This window comes from Sus scrofa, chromosome 1 (genome assembly GCF_054392235.1).
Source record: "Sus scrofa isolate SSC_HxYL_T2T_F1_AM1 chromosome 1, Sscrofa_HxYL_maternal_Yorkshire_Landrace_v2.0, whole genome shotgun sequence".
NCBI lineage: Eukaryota > Metazoa > Chordata > Mammalia > Artiodactyla > Suidae > Sus > Sus scrofa.
The window spans coordinates 264,865,217-264,876,190 of NC_139383.1; the positions used below are offsets into that span (position 1 = coordinate 264,865,217).

At 54.4% G+C, this 10,974-nt stretch overlaps 2 protein-coding genes across 8 annotated transcripts in view; one reads left to right on the plus strand and one right to left on the minus strand.

Annotated features, from left to right (window-relative positions):
* The window catches only part of BSPRY (B-box and SPRY domain containing), a 27,204-nt gene extending 22,818 nt beyond the window's left edge, over positions 1-4,386 (plus strand). For all 6 annotated transcript variants that reach the window (XM_021067718.2, XM_021067724.2, XM_084992591.1 and 3 more), the window contains exons 5-6: positions 1,187-1,311; positions 3,036-4,386. In XM_021067718.2, coding sequence (XP_020923377.2) covers positions 1,187-1,311; positions 3,036-3,562 — 652 coding nt within the window. In that variant the 3' untranslated portion in view covers positions 3,563-4,386. The remainder of the gene's footprint in view (positions 1-1,186; positions 1,312-3,035) is intronic.
* Positions 2,797-10,344, minus strand: HDHD3 (haloacid dehalogenase like hydrolase domain containing 3). Of its 2 annotated transcripts, none has more exons than XM_021067749.2 (2): positions 10,277-10,344; positions 2,797-8,321 (listed from the first exon to the last, which is right to left on the minus strand). In XM_021067749.2, the coding sequence occupies exon 2, from the start codon at positions 8,145-8,147 to the stop codon at positions 7,392-7,394; it is 756 nt and encodes a 251-aa protein (XP_020923408.2). In that variant the 5' UTR covers positions 8,148-8,321; positions 10,277-10,344; the 3' UTR covers positions 2,797-7,391. The 2 variants fall into 2 exon arrangements, with proteins under 2 accessions (XP_020923408.2, XP_020923405.2); XM_021067746.2 differs by having other exon boundaries at positions 2,797-8,354.
* Between the last annotated feature and the right edge of the window lie 630 nt (positions 10,345-10,974).

A 10,974-nucleotide genomic window follows, 5' to 3' on the forward strand; every position in this document is an offset into this window, starting at 1 on the left:
CCTGCATTAGAGGCAGTGAGAAGGCTCTTTCTCAGAGGCCAGCTCAGAGGTCTCCCAAACCCTGGGGGGAATCCTTGCTTTGCCCCACACCCCTTCAGATTTTGCTTCAGGTCAAGGGGAAGGTTCTGTTGAATGGTGCCAGCCCCTAGCCTGGTTCTGTTTCTGCAGAGAGTCAAGACTTGAATCCGGGTCTTCTTTTTAGCTGAAGACTGTCTCTGAATCTGTTCTTTCCTATCAAATACTGTAACAACTGCCTCCCAGGTTATAGCAAAGATCATCTGAGGTTCTATACAGAAAAGCCCAGAGCCTGACTGCTTAGTAAATGGCAATCCTCCCCTCCTAAGCATCTTATGTCCCTAAACCCTTTGCCACAAAACCCAGTCCCTTTACAAGCTGAAGAGAGGAGGTTTTTGGGCACAAAGCACTGTGACTACGCTCTGGTTGGGATGATAACTGATGGTTCCTCCCCGCATGACCCCTCAGGGGTGTTTGCGGTTTGTTTGTTTGTTTTTGCTTTAGAGGGCCACACCTGCAGCATATGGAGGGTCCTAGGCTAGGGGTTGAATCAGAGCTGTAGCTGCCAGCCTACATCACAGCCACAGAAATGCCAGATCCTTAACCCACTGAGTGAGGCCAGGGATTGAACTTGCATCCTCATGGATCCTAGTCGGATTTGTTTCCGCTGCGCCACGCGGGGAACTCCGTGTTGGCATTTTAAAAGCAAAGGCATGGCGGTACCTTTTGACCACACCCAGAGGCTTTGCTGTAGGAGATTTTTTTTGGAAGAAGGCCATATTTTTCTTCACGCAGGCTGGTAGAATGGAAAGACTGAGGCATAAGAGGCTCAGGGCCCAGTCCCAGCTCTGCTGCTAATTTACAGGAGACCCTGGCCAGTTGCTTCCCCCACAGAGCACACTGATTCCAAGTTCTAATACTGGTACCAAGTATTTCCCTCCCTGTAAAACATATGCCTTGCCGGGATTAAGGCTCCAGGGTACAGAGGGTACGTCCACCTTTCCTTTTGGCTCCAGCCCCCCTCCTGTGTGAGGGCTGGCTGCCGTTCTTGGTGTCACCCTGGTGGGAAGAGAATTTTACTTCTCTTCCCCTCCTATGTTGATCCAGATACATTTCCAGAACCTTCCTAAATCTCTCTCTCTTTTTTTTCCATTTTTTTTTCCTGCACAAGGACGGAGGAAGCAGAGGGCATTTTGGATCCCCAGGAGTCGGAAAAGTTAAACTTTAATGAGAAGTGTACTCGGAGCCCACTACTGTCCCAGCTCTGGGGGACAGCCGTTCTCTGGTCCCTCTCAGGTTAGGAGCTGCTCAAGCCTGGGCCCCTTGGAGCAACTGGGCTTCTGTCTGTCTGTCTGTCTGGGGTTTGCTGCCTGGTCACACCAGGGACTGGTGCATCTAGGCTCAGAGTGTGAGCAACCGGTGATGCTGGATGCAGGCTTGTCAGTGGAGCCAAGTTCTGGACAGCCAAGTTCTGGGGCAGCTGGGCCAGGTCTTCCCTGTTTCCAGACCAGCCTGCTCTGTGGTTGGGTGGTTGCGTCTGGGATAAATCTTCTTTCCAGAAATCATGTCCTCCTCATGTCCTGCCCTAGGGTGGCCACTCCGTATTATTTCTTGGAAACCTAGTTTGTCTTTAGGAATATAGAATTAATAGCCAATTGGAGCGAGAATTGAGCTGTTGGGATTCATCTCACTTACTCAACAAACACTGACTCAGGCTGACTGTGGGCCTGGCCTTGGCTGTATGCTGGGGCCACAGAGGTGGACATGACACGGTTTCCTGCACTAGGAATTCCCTTAGTGCGAGGGTTCTCAAAGCAGGCTTCCCCCCCAGGCTACCCGGAAGCTTCCACACTGCCAGCTGTGACACTTTCACAATGTACTCAAAGGTTAGGTTAAAGGGTTAAATTTTTCTCAATTTTAACCTTCCCTCCTTGCATGTTATCCTTAAAATGTTAGTACAAGCTATAGCTCGCCTGTCTAGATTCTGGTATCTAATTGTGCCTGACTTCCCAGTAGTCCCATTTAGTTGGTTGTTGAAACTGCGTATCTGATGCCTCCAAGAACCGTGTTGCTACGACAAGTCTGATCTGGAAACCGCAGATACGACTGACTAGAATGCAGCATGAGGAGTTCCCGTTGCAGCACAGTGGAAACAAATCTGACTAGAAACCATGAGATTAGGGGTTCAATCCCTGGCCTCGCCCAGTGGGTTAAGGATCTGGTGTTGCTGTGAGCTGTGGTGTAGTCCAGCAGCCATAGCTCCAATTGGACCCCTAGCCTGTGGAACCGCCATATACCGCAGGTGCAGCCCTAAAAAGCCAAAACAATCAAACAACCCCCCCCCAAAAAAAAAAAAAAAAGAATGCAGCATGATCAGTGCTAGACCCTAGATGTAGAAGCAAAATGCTAGGTCTTTACCTTGCCCCTGCCACCAACTTGGTGTGTATGTGTGACTTGGGTAACTCACTTCTCCTCTCAGGGCCTTTTTTTTTTTTTTTTGCTTTTTTTTGCTTTTTAGGGCCACACCCATGGCATATGGAGGTTCCCAGTCTAGGGGGTCTAATTGGAGCTACAGCTGCCAGATCCGAGCTGTGTCTGCACCGGACACCACAGCTCATGGGCAATGCTGGATCCTTAACTCACTGAGCGAGGACAGAGATTGAACCCACAACCTAATGGATCCTAGTCAGATTCATTTCCGCTGCACCATGACGGGAACTCATCTCAGGGTCTACTTTCTATCAAAGTTTACAGATGAGAGTCTTGGACTAATAATAACTACTCTTCTCATGGCCATAGTTTATTGAGCACTGACTAATGCTCAGCACTTCACACATACCATCTCTGATCCTCGCATCCACCCTGTGATAAGTCCTACTTTGATCCCCATTTTAAGATGAGGCTCAGAGACAGTCTATGGCTTGTCTGCTGGTGAGTGGTGAGGAAGCCCTCTGCTACCGGGCGGGACCAGGTTAGGGCTGAGGGTGGAACTTGGGCAACTCTGAGAGTTCTTTCCGCAGGCATGGAAGACGTGCGTATCGACGAGAGGACTGTCAGCCCCTTCCTGCAACTGTCAGAGGACCGAAGGACCCTGACCTTCCATGCCAAGAAGTCCAAGGCCTGGGCAGATGGCCCGGAGCGCTTTGACCACTGGCCCAATGCCCTGGCCACCACTTCCTTCCAGGCTGGGCTGCACGCCTGGGTGGTGAACGTCCAGAACAGTGGTGCCTATAAGGTGGGCGTGGCCTCAGGCCAGCTGCCCCGCAAGGGTTCCGGCAGCGACTCCCGTCTGGGCTACAACGCCTTCTCCTGGGTCTTCTCCCGCTACGACCAGGAGTTCCGTTTCTCACATGATGGGCAGCACGAGCCCCTGGACCTGCTGCGGTGCCCATCTCAGCTGGGGGTGCTGCTGGACCTGCAGGCCCAGGAGCTTCTCTTCTATGAGCCGGCCTCGGGCACGGTGCTACACACCCACCACGCGTCCTTCCCCGGGCCCCTCTTCCCAGTCTTTGCCGTGGCCGACCAGACCATTTCCATCATCCACTGACCTCTGGCCGTGGGGAGGCCAGGTCGGCCTCCCTACCGCCCTTTCAGGCCATGTTTCTACCCAATGTCTTTTTCCCAAACATGCCTGTGTCCAATGGGCAGCTTTAGGAGGGCATCTGGGTACAGCCACTCCATGCTGGATATCGGTAGGGAACCTGCTGTTCCCCAGCCTTGGTCTCCCCAGCCTACACATCTGTTCCACTGGTGGTGTCTTGTTTGCCACTGTATCTCTAACATCCAGCACGGTGCCTGGTGCATAATGAGAGTGCAATAAATATTTGGCAAGCGAGCGGATGGATGGATGGATGGATGGACAGGTGACGGAGCGCTGCCTCCAGTAGATGCCATTCTCTGGCAGAATAGCCTATGGCTGAAGCTCTTTCATCCCCTCAATTCACTGCTCCTTAGTCCTTTTCATGACATGGCACATAGAGAAAATATTTTTTCTAGCACACAGGAAAACCTGCAGGGGAGTTATAACTCCTGCCAGGCTGTGGTTGGCCACAGGACTCTGCCTGGGGGCTGTGTCCTCTGCCAGACCCTGCCTGGCCACTCGGAACACTGAAGGGATCCTGTCCAGGTGACCTGCCCGCAACACACCTGTCGGCAGTCCTGCCTGAGACTAGGCAGAGCTCCAGCCCCTGCCCACCTGGGGCAACAGGGATGAACTTTTCTCCCCACTGCAGCTGATGAATGGCCCCACCTAGTGCCTTCTCTGACATAATGTGAAGACCTGCAGTGAGGCCTTCAAAGAAACAGCTGAGGGACAAGAGGGCCAGCCTTGGGGAATATGGACATTATTAAAGGTTTTCAAAGACTGCAAAATGTCTTCCCCATTCTTTGTTGGTAATCAGGCTGATTCTCCCAAGTACCAGCTTGGATCTTGTTGGTGAGCCTGTTGGGAAATTGATGTCTCCCTCACCCTCGCCCATATTCCCAGATAGAGGCTGGAGGCAGCTCAGCATACACAGCTGAAAGAGCCTCGACAAGAGTTCTGTGCCCTGCATTGCTGGCAGGGCAGGTCCCTTCCTGTTCTTCTGAGGAGGTCCCATTAGAATAGCAATCCCCCTCCCATTTTTTTTATGGCCACACCCATGGCATATGGAAGTTTCCAGGCCAGGGATCAAAGCTGAGCCACAGCTACAAACTACGCAGCAACTGTGGCAAGGCCGGATTCTTTAACCCACTGTGCTGGGCCAGAGATCTGAACCCGTGCCTCTGCAGCAACCCAAGCCACTGTAGTCAGATTCTTAACCCATTGCACCATGGTGGAAATGCCTCTCTGCCCACCCTTATTTTTGTCTTTTGTCTTTCAGGGTCACACCTGTGGCATATGGAATTCCCAGGCTAGGGGCTGAATCTGAGCTACTGCTGCCAGCCTACACCACAGCCACAGCAATGCAGGATCCAAGCCTTGTCTGTGACCTACACCAAGCTCATGGCAACATCAGATCCTTAACCCACTGAGCAAGGCCAGGGATCGAACCTGCAACCTCATGGTTCCTAGTGGGATTCGTTAACCACTGAGCCACAATGGGAACTCCCGTTCCCCACTCTTAAGTTTTCTCAATAATTTACTTGAAACACTGGGTGGATCAAGTCAACTTTTTCGGTTTACATGACCTCACAGCTCTGAGAGCACAGTTCACGACCCATGTCCTTAACGGCTCAGCACTTGGGAATGAATGTTGAGTCACCTGGCCATGGCACCAAGCCCATAGAAAACAAACCCTCGGGAGGGTTAACCAAGTCCGAGAAGAGTTCCCTGCCTTTGCCTGGGCAGTCTCTGCCCCCAAACCTGGGTCAAAGCCAATCTCTTCTATTTGGCACCCAAAGGCCCCCAAGCCATGCTCCCCCAACCAGCAATCGAATCCCCACATCAGAGGGCAGCCTTCTGGAGGCGAGGCTGTGACTCGAGGATGCTGCGTTACCTCCTGGGCTTCCGCATTCGACGAAGCCGGGGGCTGCTGGGTGGTCTGTCGGCCGCGGAGCTAGTTGGAAATGGTATCACAGCACACAGTCTCTCTGGGGATTCATATGTTGAAACCTAATGCCCTATGTGATGGTATTAGATGGTGGAGCCTCCCGAGGGTTTGCAAGTGCTTATTTTACGAGGGGAGCCGCCACGAATGGGAATTTAGTGCCCTTAGAAAGAGACCCCACAGAGCTCCCCGGCCCTTCCACCATGTGAAGGCCCAGTGAGAAGCGGTCTTCATCAGCCACATCAGATTGGCTGGCAGCAAGTCTCAGACTCCCCAACTTTCACAACTGTGAGAAATAAATGTTTATAAGCAAAAAAAAAAAAAAAAAAAAAGTCTCCGCATCAGCCTTCAGCCTATAGGTCATAGGCCCACTGCCCATCTACATGCACCCCCAGTTCAGGGTCCACTCCAGAGCCCCCCTGCCGACTGTTGGCACCAGAACATACACTGTGTACGTGCCTATAAGCTTTTCACCAGTGGGATGCCCTGTGCAAGGCGCAGGTGTCCAGTAAATACCAAGTCAAGAAGTGTGTGAAGAGGGAGAGGCAGGAAGAGATATGACATTTTAAAAGCCCAACTCACTTCTTCAGCCTCCAGTGACTGCCCCCACATCCCCTGCCTCCTGCCACCTGGAGCTCCAGTCCCTCTTCCTGGGCCTTCCCACCCCCATGCCATCCCTAGGACAGGGATCCTTCAAGACTTTTTTTGTGTGTGTGTGAATGTGTGTGTTTTTGCCTTTTCTAGGGCCACTCCTGCGGCATATGGGGGTTCCCAGGCTAGGAGTTGAATAGGAGCTGTAGCTGCCTGCCTACGCCAGAACCACAGCAATACGGGATCCGAGCCGAGTCTGCAACCTACACCACAGCTCATGGCAATACCGGATCCTTAACCCACTGAGCGAGGCCAGGCATCAAACCCACAACCCCATGGTTCCTAGTCGGATTCATTAACCAGTGAGCCACGACGGGAACTCCTCCTTCAGGACTTTTGTCAACTTTAAGACTCCCATCCTCTAGGACGCCTTCCCTATTGTCCCTGGATCTCCAATGCATTGTCTCACATGACCCGGATCCTTTTCTACTTGCAACTTAGCAGTCAGGCTGATGGGCTTCAGAGTTAAACGTGTCTATGTTGGAACCCCAGCTCCCACCGGTTCTGCGACCTCAGGCAACTACTCAGCCCGGAATCCGATTCCTCATTTGTTAGGTGGTAGTCACACTTCCTCCACCCCGGAGGTAGCTTCATATAGGCATATAAGGCCTTGGCAGAGTACCTAACACATGGCAGACAGGCATCAACGCTTTCTTCTCCTGACTGTAATTTCTTGTCTAAACTTCCACATTTCTGGTTACGCAGTCCTAGAGGGCAGGGTCCCTACAGCTCAGCCTTAGCACCTTGGTTTTCAAACTACCCACCTCTGATCTCAGGCTTCTCAGGGGGAGAGTCGCAGAGGGTTCAGGGCCTGAAATGAGGGACGCCAGGTCCTCTGCTTCAATCCTAGCAATTTCTCATTTTTCCCGTTTTGCGTGTTAGGGTGCCACATGAGCTCATCCACGGCAAAAAGCCGTGCTGCTAAAACCAAGTTTGAAAGCGCTGGTTTTGAAGCCAGTTGGGCCCTCATGGGTCTTGCTGGCGGTGAAGGGGATGCAGGATGGAAAAGGGACACAGGTGTGATGAATGAACCATCTCGGAGACCAGGAGCTGGTTAGTGGGGCAGGGCTGAAGCTCTGCTTTATGATCAGACTGTTGTGAGTTGGCGGCAGACAGACAGGCAAAGGCCAAATCTTGGGAAAGCTGGGGCTTCCTGTCTCCAGGGCTGGTCAGGCTCCACCACTTCCTTCATCAGACTCAAAACCCCATGGGTGAGCCCTCCAGGTGGTCAAGGGCAGGTAGGAGATGGGACAGTGAGGGGAGGATGTGTTCTTGGGGTACAGAATCCTTGACCGCAGGATCCAGAGGCTCCGGGCCAGCCACCAGGAAGCTGTACATGCCTACTGCCCGTGCTCCCTTGTAATCACAGCGGTAACTGTCCCCAATATGGGCTGTTGCCGCAGGTTCCACCTGTGCAAGGCGCAAGGCCTCATGGAAAATGCGGGGGTCTGGCTTGGGCCAGCCGGCAGCCTCAGAGGTCAGCACAAAGTCGAAGTAGTCCCGCAGGCCAAGACCCACCAGAATGTTCTCCAGGCGTCGGTCAAAGTTGGAGACCACTGCCAGTCTCAGACCTCGTTTTTGGCACCCCTTCAGGGTGGCCTTAGCCCCCTCCAACACCTGCCAGGTGTGGGGGTGACTGAAGTCCTCGTAGAGCTGGTCAGCAATGGGAATCACAACCTGGGCATCCCCAACACCCGCCTGATGGAAGGTCTGCAGGATCACGTCCAGCCACCACTGGCGGGAGGTGAGGCCCTGGCTCAGGCCATAGTTGGGAAAGCTGTGGCTTTGAGCCTTGTACACCTGCGGGAAGGCTTGTCCCAGGGCCGCGGCCTCCACCTGCAGCCCGTGGGCCAAGGCCTTGCTGGCATATTCCACCCCCACAGGGTGGCGGAGCCTGAGCAGCGTGTCCTTCACGTCCCATGTCAGCAGTCGTAATGGCAGCCGGTGCACCATGGCCTGCAGGAGGGGACCCGTCCACCCCAGGTCAGCCTCTGCCTCAGGTCCCAGGGGCCAAGAGGAGGTTGAGCTGGACGAGACACTGCCCTCCCCAACCTGATCGTCTTCTCTTTCCAGGCTTCGTGGGTCAGATCTGCTGGCACCTGGGTCACGTCTTCACAGCAGAAGATCCTGGAACAGGGCAGGCGACGTGGAAGGTCAGGCCTTGGAGGCGGAGACAGACAGGGTTCAAATTGTGATGCTGCCACCTCACCGTGTGACCCTAGGAGTGTCACTCTGAAGCCCTGTCTCCTTATGTGTAAGACAAGCCCAGGGGCCCAGCTCCACAAGATTGTTGGTCTCGATGAGATTGTATGTTCACTCCACTTTTTATGTGCTCTAGCAGTTGGGAATGCAACAGAGATGTCTAGATTTCATGGCAATTACAGGCATTAAAGAACAGGGGATACAGCTATTAGACAAAGAACTACACAAATACTTAAGCATAACGAAGGCAGCATGCCCCATGATGTAAATCCAGAAGCAAGTGAAATTTCAGTGGAGAGCTGAATGCCTATTCAGGAAATGGAGGTGGTTTTAAATCTTCCTGGCACTGGAAACAGGGAGTGCAAAGGTCCTGAGGCAGGGCAAGGAGTCTGATGCTTTGGGGAAAGAGGGGCTGGCGCAGGCAGGGCCTTGTGGTCAAGGTAAGGAAACAATTATTATGACTGCCATTGCTACTGTTAGGAATGTGAAAGACATTAGAATCCTTGCAAACCATCTGACCAACTCCTTGAATGTTCAGCCAGGACAGACTGGGCCAGGGAGGGGCAGATATTTGCCTAAGGTCACAGCCAGAACTAGAACCCAAACCTCCAGATTCTATGGCCAGTACTCCCTTCCATTGCTTAGACCTATTTGGATTTTTTTATTTTTTTTATTTTTATTTATTTATTTATTTTTTTGTCTTTTGTCTTTTTTTGTTATTGCTGTTGTTGTTGTTCTTGTTGCTATTTCTTGGGCCGCTCCCGTGGCATATGGAGGTTCCCAGGCTAGGGGTTGAATCGGAGCTGTAGCCACCGGCCTACGCCAGAGCCACAGCAACGCGGGATCCGAGCCGCGTCTGCAACCTACACCACAGCTCACGGCAACGCCGGATCCTTAACCCACTGAGCAAGGGCAGGGACCGAACCCGCAACCTCATGGTTCCTAGTCGGATTCGTTAACCACTGCGCCACGACGGGAACTCCGTTGGATTTTTTTTAAAATCTGATTTTGGTGAACCTGTACAGCACAGGACAAAAGGGAGGGCAGAGCAGCCTGGTCCTTCTTCTTCTTTGTTTTTCCCTCTCTATGGCCACACCTTCAGCACATGGAAGTTCCCAGGCCAGGGGTCAAATTGGTGGGGCCTATGCCACAGCTTTGCAGCAATGCTGGATCCTTAACCAGAGGCCGGGGATGGAACTCGCATCTTCCTGGATACTAGTCGGGTTCTTAACCCTCTCAACCACATCCTAGAGGTCCTGGTCTTCCCTGTCTTAAAGCCTCTCTGAGCCCCAGGTGATGATGCCTGCCTGGGTGGAGAACCAGTGAAAGGATTACTGACTGCAGAGAAAACAAATTCTTTAACCCAACGTCTAGAGGGTGGAAGCAGCTTCTGGTCCCAGACAGAGCAGATTCCAGACACCCAACCTGTTCAGCTGTAACCTGAGGGGCCAGAGTTCAGAAGGCAGCCCAGCTGCTGCTGAGGGACAATCATGGCTGGTGAACCTGGGGACAGGCCTTAGAGGAGGTTTGTCAGGAAATGAATTTAAGTCAGTCTGGAACTTAGGGACACCCGTCCAAAGATGCCCTCCCTTTGCAGGTGGGTAGGTGGAGGCCCAGTGAGGGGCGGAAATTCGCCCCAAGTCACGCGGGGAGCCATTGGCGCTGCTAAAACTAGAACAAAGGGCCCACAGCATTTTCCTCAGTTTCTGGAGGGGAATTTAGGGACTTTGGCCGCAGGCCTGAATTGCTCACCCTCCCTCCCCACCTCCAGGGCTCGGAGGTGGCAAAGTCCGGGTAGCCCGCGGCTAGAGAAGTATCTCTACGACCTCTGCCAAAAGCAGCGAGACCTGCGGCGCCAGTCCCTGGGGCCCACGACTCACCCGCCTCGCCGAGAAGCCAGTCAAGAAAGAAACCGCAGCCGCACAGCCACTGGGGAAAAGATGAAGACGCCCCTTTCTCCCAGATCCCAGGCCTCCGCTTGCCCCTCCGCCTCGCCCCGCCCCGCCGCCTCGCCCCGCCCCGCCCCTCCGCCTCGCCCCGCCCCGCCCCTCCACCTCGCCCCGCCCCTCCGCCTCGCCCCGCCCCGCCCCTCCGCCTCGCCCCGCCCCGCCCCTCCGCCTCGCCCCGCCCCGCCCCTCCGCCTCGCTCCGCCCCGCCCCTCCGCCTCGCTCCGCCCCGCCCCTCCGCCTCGCCCCGCCCCGCCCCGCCCCGCCCCTCCGCCCCGCCCCTCCGCCTCGCCCCGCCCCTCCGCCTCGCCCCGCCCCTCCGCCTCGCCCCGCCCCCCCGCCCCCCCATGTCCTTTCTGCTCCCTCTCGCCGTACCCTCACCTCCTGAGACCCTGCGCCTTTGTCACGTGCCCTCACCGCGGGCCTCTGCCCTCCGTGTCCCTTCTGTGACCCTCCCTACCCCTTCGTCAGACACCACGCGATCTCAGTCCCTCTTGCGCCCCCTTCCGTCCCGTACTCCGCCTTTCACCATTACTTTGCACCCCTTGTGCCCTCTTTGCGGGCCCCTGCCCACCCTGCCCTCGCAGCCCCTCACTTTTTTATCCCCTTTCTGTGCTCTCTCTGCCTGCCTT